General features: G+C 38.4%; 1 protein-coding gene across 2 annotated transcripts in view; it reads right to left on the bottom strand.

Moving 5' to 3' along the window:
- NIPAL2 (NIPA like domain containing 2) overlaps positions 1-22495 on the bottom strand; it is a 138920-nt gene that overhangs the window by 33370 nt on the left and 83055 nt on the right. For both annotated transcript variants that reach the window (XM_072603427.1, XM_072603428.1), the window contains exons 4-5: positions 13440-13499; positions 2431-2552 (exon numbers count right to left, since the gene is read on the bottom strand). In XM_072603427.1, the coding sequence (XP_072459528.1) occupies positions 2431-2552; positions 13440-13499 (182 nt within the window). The remainder of the gene's footprint in view (positions 1-2430; positions 2553-13439; positions 13500-22495) is intronic.

The following is a 22495-nucleotide window of genomic DNA, read 5'->3' as shown; positions in this document are numbered from 1 at the left end:
CCATTTCTAGTTCTGTAACCTTGTCTGACTTTATGGAGATCTTATGGTGCCACAGCAGGGTCTGGAATCAAAGGAGCTGTGTTCAAATTCTGCTGCTGATGCTTACTGTTGAGTAACCTTTGGTAAAAGAAATAACTTCCAGTAAAATTAGGGATTTGGACTGAGTGGCCTTCGAGGTCCCTTTTAGCTCTGGGATCTCAAAGGTGCCATATGTTTTGGACCATGGCATAGTAGACACAATTAAATGTGGAATCAAATTTGGGTTCAAATTCTTCACCAGTTGTGTGATCATGGAGCAAGTCATATAATCTCTCTCAGCCTCAATTTTCTCATCTCTAAAACGGTGATAATATGGCTGCAGTGCCTACCTAAGGAGACTACTGTGAGGATCTGATGAGATAATATATGGATCCTCCTTCTCCTTTAGAGTCAACATGTCTGCTCTCAAGATTACAGTTACCAGATAGGACTGTGATGATGTGAAGACCTGAGTTCCAGATACTTATCAGGTGTACCGTCTTGGAAAAGTCACTTTACCTGCCTATGCTTTAGTTTTCTCACCTATAAAATAGGGGGAATTGAATTCAAAGGCCTCTAAATACCTTTTATACCAATGGTCTTTTTTTCATGTGTGTGTAACTTTTCTCGAGGGGCAGCTATGTGGTGTCATAGATGGAGTGTTGGACCTCAAGTCAGAAAGACTCACCTTCCTGAGTTCAAATGTGGCCTCAGACACTTACTAGCTGTGTGACCCAGGGCAAGTTATTTCACCCTGTTTGTCTCAGTTTCCTCATCTGTAAAATGAGCTGGAGAAGGAAATAACAAACCCCTCCAGTATCTTTGCCAAGAAAAACTCAAATGGGATCACAGAGAGTTGGACACAACCAAAAAAATGACTGGACAACATTTGGGGGTGGGGGTGGAGTTTTTGTTCAATTTACAGCTATGTGGAAGGTACTGGGTTAGTTTCTGTTATTTTTAGATTTTAGAGAATTGTTATTTTTTTTCATGTTTCAGTCATTATGTCTGTGGTTCTGCTGATTTATTCATCCTGCACAGCTACGCATTTCTTTGTATTCTTCATATTTGAAATTTCTTATGACACATGGACATTAAAATCATGTTCATTAGTCACAATTTATTCAGCTATCCCTCAATAGGTGGACGCAGGGATTATTTCCATTTTTTTTTGTTAGCATGAATAAAGCTGCTATGAATATTTTTATACAAATAAATCTTTCTGTGATAATAACATTCCAAGGGTATGTTCCTAGGAGTGAAATCACTAGGTCAAAGATTATAGAAAATTTTATAGGTCTTCCTCTATAATTCTGTCAGCTTCACTAACAATGTACACGTCCCTGTTTCTTCACAATCAATGAACTTGTAATTTTATCATTTTATCTGTATTTTCATATAGTCTTTAAACTGCCTCTTTGCTCTGTTCTACTGGAGACAGGGAGCTTGTTGTCCCTTGCATAGGCTTCTCTCTGGCCCACCTTGTGAGAGCATCCATCCTGGCAGGTAAGGGAAGAAAGCAATACCTAGAAGTCCAGACTCCTGCCCCTACAGACTGGGCTTTGTTCCAATTTGGTTTGGTCCATATAATGTAGACTTTGGTAGATCTAAAGTTGGGGGAATTATCTCAATTCCAAGCATTCTTTCCCCCTTGGAAGATTAGAGTAGGTCTACTAAGCTAAAACGTGAGGTTGTGGGGGAGCAAATATTGGCTGAACACCTACTATGTGCCAGCTGGGTATTGTGCTGCTTTAGGAAGTGAATTCACTTGGCATTAGTCAACTAAGTGCCTCTACATTTTCATGAATGAATCAAAAAGCATTTGTTAAGCATGAGTTATGCTTAAACTGATCAACAGAAGTATATACAGAATGATTATATTTATATATATTATATCTATAACTTATTATATTGTATTATATATATTATTAGAATATTATATATTATTATTATATATTATATTATACTATATTATATATTATAATATATTAATAATATATAATTATATTATATATTATTACATTTTATATATATATATACATATATATGTATATATATGTAATGGTAGCCATTTCTGGGGTAGGAAGGGAGTAGGAAAAAAAGAAATTTACATGATAATTTTGTTGTGTATTTGAAAGGAATAGCAAGTTGTTCATAGAAGATTTGCAATTTCATGTGCAAGCAGTTTTTTTATTGTACCATGTTACAGAGATGTTTATTTCATAAATTAAAAACAAACGAAACAAACAAAAAGAAAACACTGTGTTGAGCACTCGGCGTAGAAGCAGAAAAGCAAGCCTGATCAGAAATGAGTGACAGCCGAGATGGACAGAACGGCTAAGTGTTTAATGTTTGTGTGCTACAGTGATTGTCATTGTAGCTAGTCTCAGATAAGAAACATAGATGTCTTACCACATAGGCCAGGAACTGCCAGCCAACAAAGTAATACTGTACTTTTCCTGCCGTGATATCCTGAGTTAGATTTGGAGCAAAAGCCACCAATATACATGTTCCTGCAAATGCCAGTGCCACACCTTTATGTATAAAGGACAAAAAAAAAAAAGGAAGACAAGTTTTAGAATAAAATAAAAAAGATGCGTACTTAGGTCCATCAATCAATACAACTGTCACCGCTCAATTAATTCTTCCCAGTAGAGCATTTGAATAATAATACTTTTTAAAGGTGACAAACTGAGCAGTACAAGTGTAAAGTGAGATCAAAAGAACTCAGAACAAAGGTCTGGGCCACTATTTCCAGGTTGTGTGGTTGTAGGTAAGCCACTATTCAGCATGTCTTGGCCTCTATCCACATTTGTAAAATGGGGGATCAGAAATGCTAGGTAGAAAAGTGGATAGAGCTGGACCTGAAATCAGGAAGACCTAAGTTCAAATTTTGCCTCAGTGTGACTGTCGCGACGCAAGTCAGTTAATTTCTTTTTGACTCAGTTTCCTCATCTGTAAAATGGCGATAATACTACCTACCTCACCAGGTTATTGTGAGGACCAAGTGAGACAACATATGCAAAGCTCTTTTTAAACATTAAAGATGTGTATATTTGTGCCATACATATACGTACATATAGACATATATACATTATACATACATAGCTATTCTTATGAGCAATTAAAGGAGATCAGATATACTTCATAACTGTAAAATGCTATATAAACAGAAGCTGCCATTATTTTCACTAGCAACAGGTCAGTGAGGTACAGTGGAAAGAATACTGGATTTGAAGTCAGAGGAACTGAGTTCAAATCCTGGCTCTGTCACTTAACACCTGAGTGATCTTGGGCAAGTTACTTTACCTTTATAGGCCTCAGTTTCCTTCTCTGTAAAATGGAGGGGTTAGATCACATGACCTCTAAGGTCCCCTCCAACTCTAAATCTATGATCCTATGTCCTTCACTAAAGGCCCAACTCCAATACCTCCTCATGATATGGAAGGAACCCAAGGTTCTCAAAAACTAAACCTGGAAAGCACAAGCGTAGGCAGACTTTAAGAAGATAGAAAGGTGAGGATGGGCTAGGGTAGGTGAGAATAGAGAACAAGCATTTATGAAACACCTACTATGTACCACTCAGGCACTGTGCTAAGTAGGTTTACAAATATTATCTCATTTGAGATAATATTATTCTAAATATAATCTCATCTGGTCTAAGGGCCAGATCATAGTCTATGGTCCAAGAACTAGTTTAGCTGAATTCAGAGAAGTTCACTACCACCTTGGCCAGAGAAAATCAATTTTTAGGCCACAGCCTCTTTTAGAGACCACTTTCTTCATGAAGCCTTTCCTAGTCCTCCTTAATTTTAATGCCTTTCCTCCGAGATTCCCCCAACTGATCCTGTAAATATCTTGTTGGCACATGAGTGTTTGCCTGTTGGTTCTCTACTATTAAACTATGAGTTCCTTGAAAGCTGAGACTTTTTTTTGTATCCACTGTAGCACAGTGCTTGGTATATAATAGGTGCTTAATAAGTGCTACTTGACTCACTGATTGACTGGCCTAACTCATCGCTGTATGTATGAATGAATGGCAATCTGCATTGGTGTAGGGAGTACTCACATCAACATCAAATAATAACTGACCCTTATAGAGTACTTTATATACATTATCTCCTCTAGGAGGAGCTAAGAACTATCACAATTACCACGCTCCTTTTTCAGATAAGGATCCTGAGACCTTGGAGAGATGGAATGATTTGCCCATGGTTATACAACCAGCAAGTGTTAAGCAGAGGGATTTGAACCCAGCTCTCTGCTGACTTTTTCCAGTATTTTTCCATTATCAATCAATCAACAAGCACTTATGAAACACTTACTATGTGCCAGGTATGGTGGATAAAAAGACAAAAATTAAACCGTTCCTACCCTCAAATAGCTGTTATTCTGTACTAGATACCACACTACCTCTCAACGAAACCATAGATCCTTTAAGTGGTAAAATATAAAGTATATGAGTAGCAGCTGTATAGGTTTCCCCAAACTACTCCTCCCTAGCATCCTTTGATCTGCCTTTAAAGGAGGGAGAACTGATTTTCCTTCATTGTTCCAGATGAATCTCTCTCTGTCCCTCTGCCTATCTGTGTCTCTCTGTCTCTTTCTCTCTCTATCTCTGTCTCTCTGTTTCTCTGTCTCTCCTTCTCTCTCTGCATGTGTGTATAGATATAGATGTGTGTGTGTGTGTGTGTATGTATTTGCCACATAGGTAGTTTGTACTTAGTTTTGCGCCTGGTGACTCCTCCCACTCCTATTACTCTTTGAGCTCCTTGAGAGGAAGAGCTGCTTTTTGTCTTTATTTGTGTTCCCCTAGCATTTAGCACAGGGCCAAGCACCCAGTAGTGTGCCCTACTGCCTGGTATATGTCTGTTGATTGTTTGATTGAGTGAATATCCTTGAGCTTTCTGGACCTGTTCCTACCTCTTCAAACACAGGAGGTTGGACTGGATGACCTTCTAGTTTATAAATCCATGTTCTTGCTCTGTCCTGCCTGCCTGATGTTCAAGCTCTGGTATGATATAGGAAACTCTGAAATGAACTCAATCTTTTAATTCTAACTCTTGGAGGAGCCCTAGAATCAGTTGATTCTCCCTAGGATCCTTAAGAGTACTTATGCTTTCAGGTCATTGATGACAATCCAAGCCCTTGAGGGAGGCCTAGGTTGGACAGTTTCAGGAGTGAAATAAGTCAGAGTCTTAGAAAGGTCTCAAATTCTCTGGGCAGCTCCGGACTCAAACTGTCCCATCAATTCTCTCAACCAGGAATCATTTGCAGCTGGTCTCGATTTGCATCGCTGACATTTGGCCCCAAACCAAAATGGCCCCTGGGCACAGCCACAAAGGCAGAAGATGTTCTTCACCTCCCCATTTTCCTCTTGGCCTTCAAGCCAAAGTTAGCTCATGGTTCTCATCTAGTCAATTATTTATCAAGACCTCAATATAATTACGTTACCAGCCCCTGGAAAGTGTCAACGAACTGACAGTAATTGTGATTCCCCTGATGGAAACATGTGGGCTTAAATCAAATAAGATCTCCGAGAATCTCACAACTAGTACTTTAGTGAAATGGGGAGAAAGGAGAAAAAAATGATGAGCTGGGGGCTGACATGAGAGAAGGGGGTGGGGAGCTCCGATATTTTAGGAATATTTTTTTTTTAAAGAAAAAGAAATCATTTTAACCATCAATTCATTGAAAATCAAAGTAAGGCCTCCAAACTGCCACTGAACTAATAACAGCTGGATACACTTTTTAGTCAACTTCTGTGGGGTCATTTTTGAGATCTGCACGAAAAAGCTCAATAGTCACAAAGCACCATTGGGCCATAAGTGAATCCAGCTTGCTTCGACAAGGTAGAGAAACTTTCATTTTCTTCATTGTGAAAAAGAAAAGAAACCTCTCTGCTTGCATGAGGAAGGAAAAACCATACTATTCTTCTCTACATCTTGACAGTTTAATTCTTCATGTACCCACATGTATGAACATAATTTTTATGAGATTTTTTTTATTTTAGCTTTTGGGAAAAAGAAGTGTTTCAAGGAAGAAAGAACTACACTTCCTCAAGAAAACAGGGCTGAGGGTGGAGAGGAAAGACTCATATAGAAGGGGTTTAGTAAATGTTTGTTAAATTGAATTCAATTGATATATAATACTGCTGGTCAGAAGAAGGAAGAAAACAGTACTTATTAGGGACCTACTATGCACCGAGCACTGTGGTAAGAACTTTACAAATATTTCCTTCGATCCTTATAACAACTGTGTAAGGTAGGTGCTATTATTATTCTCTTTCTTTCTTTCTTTCTTCCTTTCTTTCTTTCTTTCTTCCTTCCTTCCTTCCTTCCTTCCTTTCTTCCTTTCTTCCTTTCCTTCCTTCCTTCCTCCCTTCCCTCTTTTTTTCCTTCCTCATTCCCTTACCCCCTCCCCCCCCCAAAGAACCTGAGGTAAACAGGGGTTAAATGATTGTCCAGGATCACACAGCTGGGAAGTACAAGTCCAGATTTGACCTCGGATCTTTCTGTTTCCAGGTTGTTCCACCTAAACGGAATACTTCAAGCCCATTCCTATAACTCTAGAGGCAGGATGGTATAGTGGAATGGGCACTGGATATGGATAGAGGCCAAAGATCAGAGTTCAAATCCTACCACTATATGACCTCGGGCAAGACACTTACCTGACCTATATATAAAAGGAAGATATTAGACTGGGTGACCTCTGAGGTCCCTCCCAATATAGCTGTATCATCCAATGAACAAAGCTGGATATGTGGCTTTTAATTAGATATCGTAAAATAAATAAATATGATTCATCTGTTATTGATGGGCTGAGGGGAAGAACAACCTTTACAAAGACCTGTAACTGGAAGTCCAAAATGTGATCATTATTTAATATCATCTCACATTCACATAGCATTTCAAGGCTTATTGAGTGCTTTCCACATAATAAACAGGTGAAGGAGGCAGGTGAAGCAAGTTTTATTATTCCCATTTTACAAATGAAAAAAACTAAGACTCTAAGTGTGTGAAGTGACTTGCCCAGGGTCACAGAACTAGTTAGTGTCTAAGCCAGGATCTGAATCTAGGCCTCTCAACTCCAATACTTTCACAGACAGACAAGTTAAGCATCTTGCTTAACAAGATGATCACACATGCAAATAAGCTCCAGTGGTAGGATTTGAATTCTGGTCCTCTGACTCCATCCAGACCCAGAATGGGCCTGGAGTCATGAAGACCTGAGTTCAGATCTGGCCTCAGACACTTACTAGTTATGTGACCCCAGGCAAGTAGCATCACTGCTTTCTGCCTCAGTTTCCCCAATTGTAAAATGGGGATAATAGTAGCACCTATTTCCCAGCCCTTTTTCCACTACAGCACCTTCTGAATCTCCCAGCTGTTAGTACCCCTTCCCTCGTTGCCTTGTTTTCATTTGACAAATATTTTGCATCTACTTCTATATGTTCGTCTTGTGTTCTCTGATAGGTTGTAATCTCCTTGAGGGCAGAGACTGTATCACTTTTGTTTGTGCATCCTCAGCACTCAGGTCAGCACCTGGCACACAAATGTGGGGCTTAATAAATGTTTTCTTGATCAACTGACTATTGGAAACTGCCTCTCACCGTTGCTGGAACCAGGAGAAATCAGATGTTATTGGGAATGATTTCTATGTGGTACAGAGCCTCGGCTGATAAAGTTTAAAAAAAACAACCTAAAAAATTTTCCTTTGGTGCAATGAAAAACAGACTGGGAGAAAATTGCCTAAAGAATCAGTGAGAAAGGCAGTATCGTATAGAATATAAGAGTGGTGGAATTATAACCAGGAAGTTACTGTTCAATTGTTTCAGACTCTTTGTGACCCCATTTGGGGTTTTCTCCGCAGAGATACTAGAGTGGTTTGCCATTTCCTTCTCCAGCTCATTTTACAGATGAGTAAACTGAGACAAAGAGAATTGAATGACTTGCCCAGGGTCACACAGCTAGTAAGTATCTGAGGCCAGATTTGAACTCAGGAAGATGAGTTTTCTTGACTTCAATTGCAGTGCTCTATCCACTGTACCACCTACATGCCCCACATAATCAGAAGACCTGGGTTCAAATCTTGCCTCCCTATGCGTGAGCAGTGTAACTTATTTGAGACTCAGTTTCTTGATATGTAAAATGGGTATGCTAATATCTGCAGTATCTACCTCATAGGTTCAGATGAGTCTCAAATGTATGTAAAGCATTTTACAAATTTTAAAGAGGAACATAAATGTTAGTGGGGAGGCAGTATGATGATAGGGAGCTAGCCTTGTAGTCAGAAAAATCCAGATCTGTCAGAAAAATCCAGGTTGAGATTCTGCCTCAAACCTGGATGTGGGACCTTAGAAAATTCCTTAACTTCTCGGTGTCCTAAGACTGTAAGTTGCACAGGGAGTTCCAATAAGCATTAGCAAAGGAAACTCCTCATACTGACCCAGAAAAAAGTGGTTATTAATAAGAATTAATTTATAGCCAAAGCAATCACTCTGGAGGCTGAAGTATTGTGTCTCTGAAAGTTACCTTCTAGTTCTATTTGGTTTTATGAGGAAAAAGAAAAGGCATTACAAATCCCTTCTTGTTAAATCTCCAAGAACAGATTGGGGCAGCTATGTGGTGTAGTGGATAAAGTGCCAGACCTGGCATCAGAAAGAGTTAAATTCAAACACCGCATCAAGTACTTGTGTGATCCTGGGTAAGTCACTTCACTGCTGTCTGCCTCAGTTTCCTCTACTGTAAAATGGGGATAATAGCACCATTTACCTCACAGGGTTGCTATGAGGATCAAATGAGATAGTAGGTGCTATCTTGATGCTTATTCCTTTTCCCCTCAATAAACCATATTTTTTTCCTTGTTTTCTTTGTGTACGATGGGGTTCCCTGGTTTGCAAAGAGGAACATTATAACACTTTGCCACTCCTAACCTGACGTTTGTCATATGGGGCCATTCTTTGGGAAGACCCATGGCCACCATCTCTGAAAGCTTCTGGGATCCGTGAGCTACCATTGGGCCATTTTTGTATCCCCAACACTCAGCACAGTGCCTTGCACATAGGAAGCACTTAATAAATGTTTGTTGATTGATGTCAACCTTTATACCCTTACAACAGTTATGTTCTGTGTACTGTCTCAAAGTCTAGATAGGGAAGATGCAAGATGACCCGTGCCTCTTCTCTTTCAGTCAGACCTAGTACTATAGTGACAGATCATGCCCTCAATTTTTCTAGTTAACACAGAATGGAAACCCAATTGGCACAGCACCTGAGGTAGGGGGAGTATAGAGGCTTGGGTACTAGACCTGGATTATAAAGATCTGGGTTCAGTTCCTGCCTCTGATTATGCTGTGGCATAGCAGCATGAGAACTGGCTTCTACATTCCATCATTTTATTTGATTGAAGTGCAAATTTCCCTTCACCTAGTCTTTCCTCACTCTCATCAATCCTCTACACTGCAGCCAAAATGAGTTTCTTTAAGCATAGATCAGATCATGCCACTCTACTTAATAACTTTCACTGGCTCCCTATTCCATTTAAAATCAGTCACAAACTCTCCTGTTTAGTCTCTAAAACCCTTAAAAACCTGTCCCCAATCTATCTTTCCAGCCTTATCATATATTACTTCTCTTCTCCTATGAAGTGATCCAGATAGACTGTACTTCTCTGGAGTAGTGGAGAAGACACTCCACCTCCCTGCCTTTGCCCTCACTCTCATGCCAGGAATGTACTCACTTCTCACCTTGGCCTCAAAAAATCCCTCTTTTCCTTCAGGAGGAAGCCTGAACACCACCTTCTATATGAAGTCTTTCTGAATCTTCCCCATGGCCGATAGGCAGCATCATCTCTCCTGAACTGTTTCGCATTTAACTATCTAGTACTCTGTTTAGATTTATTCTGTATATACTTATGTAGACTTATCTCCCCATTAGAACATAAGCTTTTTTGAGTAGGGATCTTTTCTGCACCTAGCACAGTACCTGGTAGATAGGATCCCTATCCCTGTGATCCCTATCCTCTGTCAGCTCTAGAAATTTAAGTATCCTATCTCTAAAAGTTAATGTCTAATCCTATTTGGTGTTATTAGGGAAAAGAAACTCCTGAAGTCTCCTACAGTGGGCCAAATATGACTTGAAGGCAACCTTCAGAGAATGGTAGTCCAATCATCAGAGGACGGGCATAGGGACTTATCATTTCACTGGTGAAAGAAATGACCAGACGAGCTTCTACCAGTACAGGTTAGCACCTATGCAGCAACTTAATAACTTAAAAGAGTTCCTTTATCTACGGAGAGGTTAAAGGACTTGTCCAGGGTCATACAGCCAATATAAGTCAAAGGTAGAACTCGAACCCAGTTCTTCTTGGCTCTGAGGCCAGCTCTGGCAGACAGGCTCTTTTGTCTGACATATAGTAGACCCTGAATAAATTCTTGTTGATAGGCTGATTTTTTTTCTAGTTAGCAGATATTGCCAGGGCAACTCAAAACACTAGCATGGGGACCATGAACTGGTCAGTTACTTTGAGCCTCTTGGATCTTTGGTTTCCTGATCTGTAAAATGGGGATAATCATACCTACAGTGCTTACCGTGCAGGGTTATTGTGAGCATGAAGTGAGATAATGTAAGGAAAAATACTCAGCAAACTGTAAAGCCCTGGATAAATGTCAGTTCTTGTTTTTATTTTGTGAGTTCTGATGGAGTCTGTAAAGTTATTTTGACACTAGCTTTGGTCATCCTTTCTTAAGTCCTTGCTAATGGCAAATTTAGCCCAAGCTCATTTTTTTCTACTAAAAAAAAACCGATTTAGGCAAGCATTTTATATTTTCTAAGTGTCATTCTAACCTTTGTTGAAGGCTTTATTTCTGCAGCTACAGGTAGTACCTGCAAATCTAATGTTTTCCAATTTCGGTAACTAAAGTGGGTAATTTGTAGAAGAGTTTAGTTTCATGCTTACTGCAATTTCCCCAGAACAAGGATAGAACATGGTAAATGATATCCTAGTTTTATTAGCTATCACCATTGGAGTATAGTATTATCTGTCTATCTATCTCAATCTATCATCTGTCTATCCATTCATCTATATCTATTTTTATCCTTCTATCTGTCCATCTATATCCATCTCTCCAACCAGTTCTCTTTCTCTCTTTCTTCTCCTCCCTCTCTTTCTCTGTCTTTCTATCCCTTACTGACTTGGGAATTACTGTATTCTGGATAGTCACCATACCCCCTTCTCCCTCTGTTTGTTTGTATCATAAATTTACTTAGATTTAATAGAAACCAGCTGTTAACTCCATAAGAAGAAGGATACTGGGGAAAACCTATTCATCAATCAATCCATTTTTGAGTTGGCTTGGTAACATCTGGAAATTGGAGAGAAAAAAACCCCAAAGGAAGACTTGAACTTTAAATATAAAAACCAACTGAATATAGAGGCCATTCCCAATGCTGCTCTAACATAGCACAGATCTATGGAATACAATAAATGAAAGGATAAAGAAAAATTGAACTTTTTCAGAAAAAAAGAGTCCATACATTTATGAGGCAGAAATGACATGGTGGAATGTAAACTGGACTTGGAGTCAGAATACAGAGGTTAAGATCCTTGTCTATGTACTTATTTACTCTATTGTAACCTTGGCCAAATCACTTCTTCTGAAGGGTCTCAGTTTCTTCATTGGTAAAATGAAGTAATCAGACTAGATGAACTCTAAGGTTCATTTAATCTATAAATTCTATGATCCTCCGTATTTAGAAAAACACCATATATACTCAATTAGAATTTAGCCAGACCATTTTTTAAAACTGCCCCATGAGGAGAATCAAACTAAGGGGAACTCAATCATATATTTAAATCAACAGGTATTTATTAAGTATCTACTATATCCCAGGTACTGTGAGCACTACGAATACAAAAGACAAAAAATTTCCAACATTTGCAACCTCAAGTGGCTTATATTCTACCAGGGGAGACATGAGCAATATTAATATATATAGAATATGTATAAATATAAAATATATTTGAATATATATTAAATATAAAATATATAAAAATATATATAAAATGTATAAGTAAAAGACAATTTGGGGACAATACTTTCCAAGATACCATGCTTAAGAAAATAATTATCAAAGAAAATAAATTAACTCTTGGGCAGCTAAGTGGTACAGTAGATAGAACACCAGGTCTGGAGTTAGGAAGATTAATCTTCCTGAGTTCAAATCTGGTCCTAGATACTTATTCCTTTGTGACCCTAGAAAAGTCACTTAACCCTGTTTCCTCCTTAACTCAGTTTCCTCACCTGCAAAATGATCTGGAGAAGGAAAATAGAAAACCATTTCATTATCTTTGCCAAGAAAACCCCAAATGGGGTCACACGAAGAGTCAGACATAAGTAAAAAATGACTGAGCAAAAATTAACTCTGGAGCCTATTGACTCTAAAACCCAATTTTTAAAGAATTGGGTTCTCTCTAGAGAACAGAAAATAGATCTAGAACTGCTCAAAGGCAAACTAACACAACTCCCTCATTTTACAGATGAGGAAAGTGAGGCCCAGGGAGATGAAGTGACACAGTGACTCACAGGGGTCAAGAATCAGAGGTGAAATGTGGACTAGCAGTTTCTCTAGCTTCACAAGTGCTTTGTCCCCTGGATTACACTGTCTTTCTCAGAAGCACTGCTTTATTTAAATTGAACACACAATCACATTTTGTTCTCCTGCTTCAGAAAAGAATCAGAGATAATTCTCAAAAGGAAGAAAATCTGCCCTCCTGCTCTGCCTTGCCTCTAACAAGGGTAAAGACCCTTGTATTAAGAACACAGACAATCCACCAGGAGAAGGATGGCTTTGACGCACAGCAGAAGTCCCTCAAGAAGTCAGGAAAGCTACTGCTAAATGTTCCACTAGCTGCCATCTTTCCAAATAAAACCTTGAAGATGGACTGTCTCTGTTACTCTTTTGAAAGGCCTGAAGTATTACAAATTAGGTAGTGAGTCTGTGTGTCTAATTGCTTCGCGGTTCTCATTTTTGTGTGGCAATCTAACACAAATACATGCTTTTATGTGGAGTGGTCTATTAGGTTACACAGCTGTTTTCATTGAATTTTATTATGCTCATAAAACTTTCATAACATTCATAAAAGTAATATTGTAAAAGAGTATTTTTCCACAGCCAGAAGCACGGGCAGTGGTCAAAAATGACAGATTCACCATTAAATGTGAAATGCCCCTTGACAGCTCCAAGATTAAATAACTTCACACCACTACTCATTTTTCATCCCTAAATGAGATAACGCCAATTTTTGTCATTTGTTCTCAATTTCTAAAGCTGCTTCCTTACAAATTTTCTTTTTACTTCAGAGTCTTAGTAACCCTGGGTCAAATGATATGCACACTATGGGCGCTAAATAAATACTCACCAAGTAAGTCTGAGGATCTCAAATTTTCTTTCAGAAATGTAACAGACATAACAGCACTACCTAAAAAAGAAAATGATCATTAATGGCAGACCTTATGACATTTACTCTACTAACAGTCATTTGCCAAAAGAAGTACAGGCAGTTTCCAATTTAGAAAGGCCCAATTTATGCAACTTCCTTATAAATAAAATTGGCTGTAACTAGGGTAGGGTGATCTTAGCTTTCCCTAGGTTGCTTAAATTTGGAGGTGCCAATAGCACCATCCTGGGACAATTTTCCTCTTTCTGGTGGCCACCCCTTCCATCTGGGACCCCTACCTTCTCACTCCCAAAAGATACAATCCTTCAGCAGTGTAGAAACTTTGGGGTGTAGGGCATACTTCCTTTCACCCTAAATAGCTGCAAGTTCCTCTACTGCTTTTGCCTACTCCCTTCTCCTTCTTCCTCTTTTTCCCCAAGTGCAAAAATTCCCAGTTATGACCCTGTCATGTTTAGCTGGAGACTCACCTTTGAGACTTTCAGAACTTTCTTTCTATTCTTGCTCCTACTAGGAAAACCCTGGAATCCTGTTCTTTCCCTTACGATGCTGGAGAAGCCCAGGATTCCTACCCCTACCTACCCTGCTGATGCTAGTGATACAGAGAACCAATTTTTCCCCCTACTTTCATGCCACACTTGGATAACTTATTTCTGATGATATGACCAATTATAAAAAAGAATATGGGGAGACGTATTCTTGGTGTCCCAAGCTAAAACATGGAGTGAGTTTTTCCACAAAACCAGTATTCTAAATGGGGTTATGTCCAGTGCTACCATAGGTACTACATTTGAGCTACACTGTGGGTTAAATGGGGCTTTGGATTGATGAGGGACTCCAGTACCACCCAGAAAACGATTTTTATAGGAAAATGTGCTCCAGATTTCCAACTACTGAAATACAAGTTACTGTAACTTTTGTTATTAATTAGATACTACCTATACTAATACATGCCCAACAAATCTAGTTATTTGTCCTACAAGAGGGAAGCAGAAATAGGAACAACCTAAAATGACAGGTAATTTTAAAAAATTTGCACTTAATTTTGGAATTTGTTTTGGTGTTTCCATTCGAATGGGTAGCTAGGTTGGTACAATGGAGGAATGCCAGGTCTGGAGTCAGGAAGACTCATCTTCCTGAGTTCAAATCTGGTCTCACATTCTTACTAACTGTGTGTCCCTGGGCAAGTCATTTTGCCTTGTATTCCTCATTTGTAAAATGCGCTGGAGGAAGCAATGGAAAGTACTCCAGTATCTGTGCCAAGAAAACTCCAGAGGGGGTTGGGAAAAGTCAGACAGGACTGGAAATGACTGAACAACAATTCCATTTGAATATGAATACATCAGGTATGCTGGGAATTCCATCTGAGCTGAATAATGAACTTTGCAAAGCTCTGATTCAAAATAAGCTGGGAACCTGTCCAGTTGTCTTTTATTTTGCCCACGTTTCAACTCCATTTTAATCATTGAGATAAGCAGAGTTGTCCTCTTATAAACCTCCCCACAACAGGCTCCCTTAGGAATACGTCTCTAACTAAGTAAAATAAACAAGAGGAGTGAGAGATGTCAACAAAGGCAGGATTTAATTGGAGGAGGTGTTAAGCTGTCAGACTTGAATATGAGATTTGCTGTGGATAAGCTGACACGTGGAGAACTTTCTTGTTAAATTAAGAACCTCATACTTCATTCATTGTTAGAGATGGAAGAGAATTTAGAAATCATCTTGGCCAGCCTGGATCAGGTATAAATTAAAACACTAAGGTTCTCTTTTGCTTCTCTCTTTCTCTCTCTCTCTCTCTCTCTCTCTCTCTCTCTCTCTCTCTCTCTCCCCCTCTTTCTCTGTCTCTCTCTCTTTCTCTTTCTCTCTCTCTCTTTCTCTTTCTCTCTGTCTCTCTCCTTCTCTCTCTCTCTCTTCCCTTCTGAGTCTGTTTCTTCCTCCTCCTGTTTCTCTCTTCCTTTTCTGTCTCTCCCCTTTCTCCCTCTTCCTTTTCTGTCTCTCTCTTCCTCACAAATCTCAGCAAGAAGGAAGACATTGCTTTCACATAATTTTAGAATCAAACTGGATGTTGGAAATCATTGCATTTGTTCCTTGCATTTTATATATGAGGAAACTGAGTCTCAGAGAGGTTAATTGATTTCCTTGAGGTCACAGAGCTGATTTAACAGCAGAGCCAGGATTAGAATCCAGGTTTTAGGCTTCCTAGTCCAGTGCTCTTTTGAGTGGAAGAAATAAAAATTTAATTGCAGAAAGAATGTTTTAAAAGTGAAAACAAAGAAAAAGGACATAACCAAACATTGTCACAAGCATAAAACATTTCAGTTTAATTTCAACTACCATTTACTAAGGATTCAGGGGTATGTGGGAGCCAGGTGAGAGCTGAGTGCTAAATTTTCAGTGTGATGTGTAACCTATATCACATTGTTTACTGTCTTAGGGAGGCTGCAAGGGAGGGAGAAAGAATCTGGAACTAAAAAAAAATTAAAATAAATATTAAAAATTGTTTTTATATATAATTGAGAAAAAATATTATTTAAAAAATAAATTTTCAGCATGAGCATTTATACCTCAGAAACTGGCAAATGCTACAAACCATGGATTGATTTATTATTTTTTGGTAATCTAGAGGTAGAAAAGTGGTGAAGAAAATGTTAATAATGTAGGTTCAATGAAAAAGTATGTCATCTTGTAGTACTTCTCTCTCCCTCCTATCCATGAAAGCCAATTGTTAAATATTTACTAGCACATTATTAAGATATAAACTCTTAGAGCTTTCTGGGAAAAAATTAGCATCCTATCTAAAGTTTCTATTGATTGAATTAAACAATTAATCAACCAACTAGTATTTATTAAGCATTCACTATGTCTCAGGTTCTATGCAAAGTGTTAGGGATACAAAAACAAAAATGAAATAGCCCCTCCCCTCAAGAAGTTTCCTTTTATGGTGCAAACAGTGTGTGTGTGTGTGTGTGTGTGTGTGTGTGTGTGTGTGTGTGTGTATATATACACATGCATGTATATATACATACATATATATGTGTATGTGTACAAATATATATATGTGTATATATAATACTCATATTTACAAAGTTAATACAAGATAATTGGCATAGAGAATGCACTAATATCTGGGCAATCAGGAAATGCTTTGTGTTGGACATGGTTCTGAGCTAAGCCTTGATGGAAAATAGGAATTCTAAGGGGTAGGGATGAGGAGAAAGTATCCTTCAGGCATTAGGGTCATCTTGTAAAAAGGAACTAACAGAATATGTAACTGAATTTTTCAAAAGCATTTACGAAACCCTAGCTATGCATAATATCCTTCGCTAAGTACTAGGAATATAGTCCCTGCTCTCAAGGGGATCAAAAAAACAATACATAGGAGAATCTAGCTGAAGAGCGGACAGAGGCCTGGTTATCATTAGGGTTTAGGAGCACGTCAAATGGAAAATCCCAGTGAAAAATAGGGTATAGCAAAAGGGTAGATGGAAATGCCCAGAGGTCTCTAGGGGATAATTGTATGCTAGGTATTAAGGCTCTGTGGTCCTAAGGGCAAAGATCCAGGATGGATGGCAAAGATGGATGACAAGAACTGATGGTCCTTAGGTTGGATGGTAAAGCCTGGTGGCTCCCATCTTACTAAAAGGATTGCAGTTTTCAGAGAAAGAAATTAAAGCTATCTATAGTCATATGAAAAAATGTTCTAAATCACTATTGATTAGAGAGATGCAAATCAAAACAACTCTGAGATACCATATCACACCTATCAGATTGGCAAACATGACAGAACAGGAAGATGATAAATGTTGGAGAAGATGTGGGAGAGTTGGAACACTAATTCATTGTTGGTGGAGCTGTGAGCTGATCCAACCATTCAGGAGAGCAATTTGGAACTATGCCCAAAGGGCTACAAAAACGTGCATACCCTTTGACCCAGCAATACTGCTTCTAGGACTGTATCCTCAAGGGAGTGTAAAAATAGGAAAAGGTCCCACATGTACAAAAATATTTATAGCAGCTCTCTTTGTGGGGACCAAAAACTGGAAATTAAGGGGATACCCATCAACTGGGGAATGGCTGAACACGTTATGGTATATGAATGTAATGGAATGCTATTGCACTACAAGAAATGATGAAGAGGAAGACTTCAGAGAGGCCTGGAAAGACTTATATGAGCTGATGCAGAGTGAAAGGAGCAGAACCAGGAGAACTTTGTACACAGCAACAACTACAGTGTGCGAGGATTTTTTCTGGTAGACTTAGAACTTCATTGCAATGCAAGGACTTTAAAAAATTCCCAGTGGTCTCTTAAGGCAAAATGTCTTCCACATACCGAAAAAGAACTATGGAATTTGACTGCAGAATAAAGCAGACTATTTTCTTTTGAATTATGTTTTGTTTTGTTTTGTTTCATGACTTCTCCCATTCATTTTAATTCTTCTATGAAACATGGTAAAGGTGAAAATGTATTTAATAGGAATGTATGTGCAGAACCTATATAAAATCGCATGCCATCTCAGAGAGTGGGAAGGTAGGGAGGGGGGAAAGGAGGGGGAGGGTGGGGGAAAAAATCTAAGATATATGGAAGTGATTGTAGAGCACTGAAAACAAATAAAATAATAATTAAAAAAAACTTTTGGAATAAGAGTAAATTAGTAAAGCTTAGTCGAGCTAAACAAGAAACTTTTTTAAAGGAAATGTTTCTAAAACACTTGTAATTAAGTTTATCTTGTGTACTGCGGTTGGTCAGCTCATATAACAAGGTTAAGATGACAGGTTTGCTGAACAAAAGAAGGTGGGGTATTCTGAGCAATACCTAACGAAACCAAATATCTGAGCGGAGTGATAAATTTGAAAACAAAAAGGAAGAGATTCATAAGATAAAGTATTACCTTGAATCTCTGCAATCAAAGATCTATTAAATTTCACCAGGCCACCTAGCTAGGCAGTTGCTATAACAACGGATAACCACTGACTAACAAATAGCTGGAAGGGGGAAATGATCATTGTGCCTCTAGAATTCTAGAATGCAATTTAATGTTTTAAAAAAAATTGGCCGGGAAATGATGTTAAAGATCAAGCGTCTAATATTAAATATAGTTGTTAAAACTGAAAGGAATTTACACTGGCTATTATTACAGGACAATTATAACAATCAGACATTTGCAATTTTTAAGGTCTGCTAGGAGCCCAAGAGAAGCATCCTTAAGGAACTTGTATGTAAAATCTATACAATGTTCCAAAATGTTTTTCCTTGGCTATTAAATTTCTAGGAGAATGGAATGCCACCTATGTTGTTTCATTTAGGTGGGGAGCCCTCTCCCCTCTTATTTAAGGAATGTTAAATCACTTTGCTCCTCTGTAATATGAAGGTGTTAGCCTAAGAGATCCTTTTTAGCCGCTGCCATAACTAGCAATCTTGACACCCAGGGCAAATTCTCCAAAACAAGCCCACATGCCCTCAAATTAACTTTTAAAGACAAATATATTTGGGTATGCATTGAGACAGAGCTCACTGCTAGGGGGACAGGAAGGTTTTTCATTGTTTATATCTGTATATCCAGTGTTTAGCACAGTGCCTGTCAAGTAAGAACTTAATAAATGATCTGATTATCTGTCTGTCTATCTATCTATCCATCCATTCATCCAACTATCCATTTACCCATCTATTTATCTATCCATCCATTTATCTGTCTACTTATCTATCCATTTCCTTTATGTATGTATGTATATATGTTTGTGTGTATGTCTACATATCTATCCATCCATCTATCCATTTATCCATCTGTCTGTATATATATATATCTCCATCCATCTATTTATCTTTCTATCCATTCATTCACCTGTCTATCTATCTCCCGGTCTATCTCCAGCATATAAATTTTATCTTTCTAACTAGACTGTAAATCTTTTGTAAATAATGATTATGTTTCACATTTTTCTTGGTTTCTCCATATTTGCCTACCAGCTTTACATAAATATTTTAAGTAATCAACCCACAAATATCTCTTGAGACCTCCTATATTCAAGGTACTGTGGGGAAAAAAGTATAAGACACAGTCTAGGCTCCAAACAGTTTGTGATTTAGTTTGAGACCCTATGACATACAGTGCTAAAAACAGAAGTCAGCAACAATTTCTGACAAACTGCAGTATTTAATTAATTGACAAAATAAGCAGGAGAGTTCTCTGCTGTCACTGCCAGTCTGAGAAGATTTCATGGAAGAGGTGGGCTTTAAAGAGTGGGTGAGATTTGGACAGGTAGAAAAGTGAAGGGGGTAATAACCCGCATAGAGGCATAGGTTTGAATCTTAGCACTTCTGCTTTTACTTGTATGACCTTAGACAAGATGCTTAATTTCTCTGGGTCTCAGTTTCCTTATCTTTGAAATAAAGAGGTTATACTAGATGAAAGGGCAGGTAGGTGGTGCACTGAATAGAGTGCTGGATCCTGGAGTTAGGAAGATTCATGTCCCTAAGTTCAAATCTGGCCTCAGACATTTACTATCTCTATGACTTGGGCAAGTCCCTTAACTGTGTTTCTTATCTGTAAAATGAGCTGGAGAAGGAAATGGCAAACCACTCTAGGATCTTTGCCAAGAAACTCCCCAAATGTGGTCAAGAAGAATTGGGCACGAACAAAATAGCAGATAAACTCCAAGGGCTTTATGAATCTAAATCTGTGATTCTGTGACTGTTTATGAATCCTTTAGAATAGGTTAGTGCCCTCCCTTGCTCTAGTTGTCTATGGTCCTAAGGTTGGGAAACATTGCTATTATCAGGTCACAGCATTTGCCCTATATGCTAGGCACTATGCTAGGCACTAGGGTTAAAAACAGAGATGTGTTCCTAAACGTTCAACAATGCCTGTCCTGGAAAAAAAAGATGTATACACAAGACACTTAAGTTTAATTTGCATATTACCATTTTCCCCATCACTTTCTTAAGTCTACATAATTGAAGAGGATGAAGAGCCTCACAGATGATGTCCTGACTTGTATGTGAATTGGATTTAAGTGAGGCAGAGTTGCTCAAAGTCGTCAACAAAGCAATAAATCAAGCCCTGATTTGTAGCATCCTTTTCTGAAGTATAACTGCACACACTGAAAATTTAATAATTGTCTCTCTAGAGGCTGGTTGAGCTGGCTCCTGAATACAAATAGAACACTGGAATAGTCCCTTTCCTTAAGGTGTTTATGCATGAGCTTACATTCTGCATTGATGTGGGCAGTCAGGAACTACAAAGAGGTCTTACCATCAGAGGGATAAGATAAAAGGAACATTTTAAAAAAACATCTAAGCACAATGTGTAGAACGGATTAAATATTAAAGTGGGCAAGAATGTGGACACTTGAACACTAAACAGGATGCTGCTGCAGTAATTCTAGTCATCTGGTCACAGCCTGAAATGATGTGATGGTAGTAAGAAGGTAAATGAACAGAAATACTTGATGCATTTTGTTTGTTTAATTCAATAAGTGCAATGCCCATTACTACTAGTACTAAATACCATTGCACTTGCTGAGTAAAACAAACTTACTGTAGTACCCTCTCTGGACTATTCTCTCAAGTTGTACTTGGAGGTTTGCAGGGGCAGTCTCCATTGGAACTCAGGTTCAAATGGGTAACATCGTGGGTAACCACTCTGAGTACTGTGTGGCAAATGAGCCCCTATTGATATACTTTTCCATATCAATCAGGCAGTTGATACAATTAACTCTTGGTAAAGGCTTTATTAAGACAGAAATAAAAGCAGCTATAAAACATTCTCCCTATAAACCTAGGGCATATTCTCCATCCAAAACATACCTCAATGGGAAGAGTGGGCAAGAGTACAATGGGGTGAGGCACACATGTAGGAAACACATCTATAGCACTATATGTCCTTAATGTGCTTTCTCTTCTGGTGGAGTCCTTGTAAAACTCCTACTAGGTTTGCACTATCTACTGTATAGGTTGTTCAGCTGGGCTTCCATGGTCCACTCCTCTCTAAAGTTTAATTCCAAATGCTCTCTCTCAAGTCCATAGCTGGCTTTCTTCTCTGCTTCCAGGGATCAAGGAATCCAAGGAGCTTCCAACCTCGTGACTACCTCTCTGTATTTACATTTATCTAAACACAAAGTGTATGTCTCTGCTCCATCAATTGTATCTTGAACTATCTCCAATTGACTTTCTAATGGCTGAATGGGGATGTCTTCTTCTAGGTGAACAGTTCTTCTGTTAGCCATGATCGATTAGCAGTGGAGGTAGGGAGGAGTGAATATCCCTTGCTCCCCACCCAATAGATAAAGAGCTAGATTCGTTCTTGAATTCAGGCTTCTACCAGAATTCTTTGGAAATAATAGTGTCTTTTAAGGGTTATTTATGAGTGTGACCATCTTCTATCAGCCAACAGGGAGCTGTTCTTCTAATCCAATCACACTTCCTAAACTGTTAGCTTCGTAGAACATTGTTAACACATCAGTACCTCATTATTCTAAAGTGAAAACATTTCATCATCTTGTGATTACATCCTGGGACTTCATGAACTATGGAAATTTTGTTTCATACACTACTTATCATTTCAACCGAAAAATTCAAATGACTGACAGATGGTCTCTAAATTCATGATATAGTTTCTGCTTGACATTTTGCAACTGAAGTCTATAATAATAAAAGTATGTATTGAATAATTTAAATTCATGTTTTATAATCTGAAACAACTTCTTACATCCTGTATAGAATGTAAGTAACTTGGATGGGGAAAAATTACATCTTTATTTCAAAAGAATTAGTTTCCTTGGTAATTCTATATATTTCATTTTATACATTTAGAAATATATTTTTTTTTCTGAGAAGGGAACCATAGATTACACCAGACTGCCAAAGAGGCCTTAATTCCCAAAAGGTTAAAAACCCCTGCCCTATAGTCACTTCAGGTTGTTAGTATTCTTGTTCAGTTGTTTCAGTCATGTCCAGCTATCCTCCATTTGGGCTTTTCTTGGCAGAGACACTGGAGAGGTTTGCTATTTCCATCTCCAGCTCA

This window comes from Notamacropus eugenii, chromosome 4 (genome assembly GCF_028372415.1).
Source record: "Notamacropus eugenii isolate mMacEug1 chromosome 4, mMacEug1.pri_v2, whole genome shotgun sequence".
Taxonomy (NCBI): Eukaryota; Metazoa; Chordata; class Mammalia; order Diprotodontia; family Macropodidae; genus Notamacropus; species Notamacropus eugenii.
Note: the sequence above shows the minus strand (reverse complement) of the source record. Positions and strands in the feature narration are given on the sequence as shown.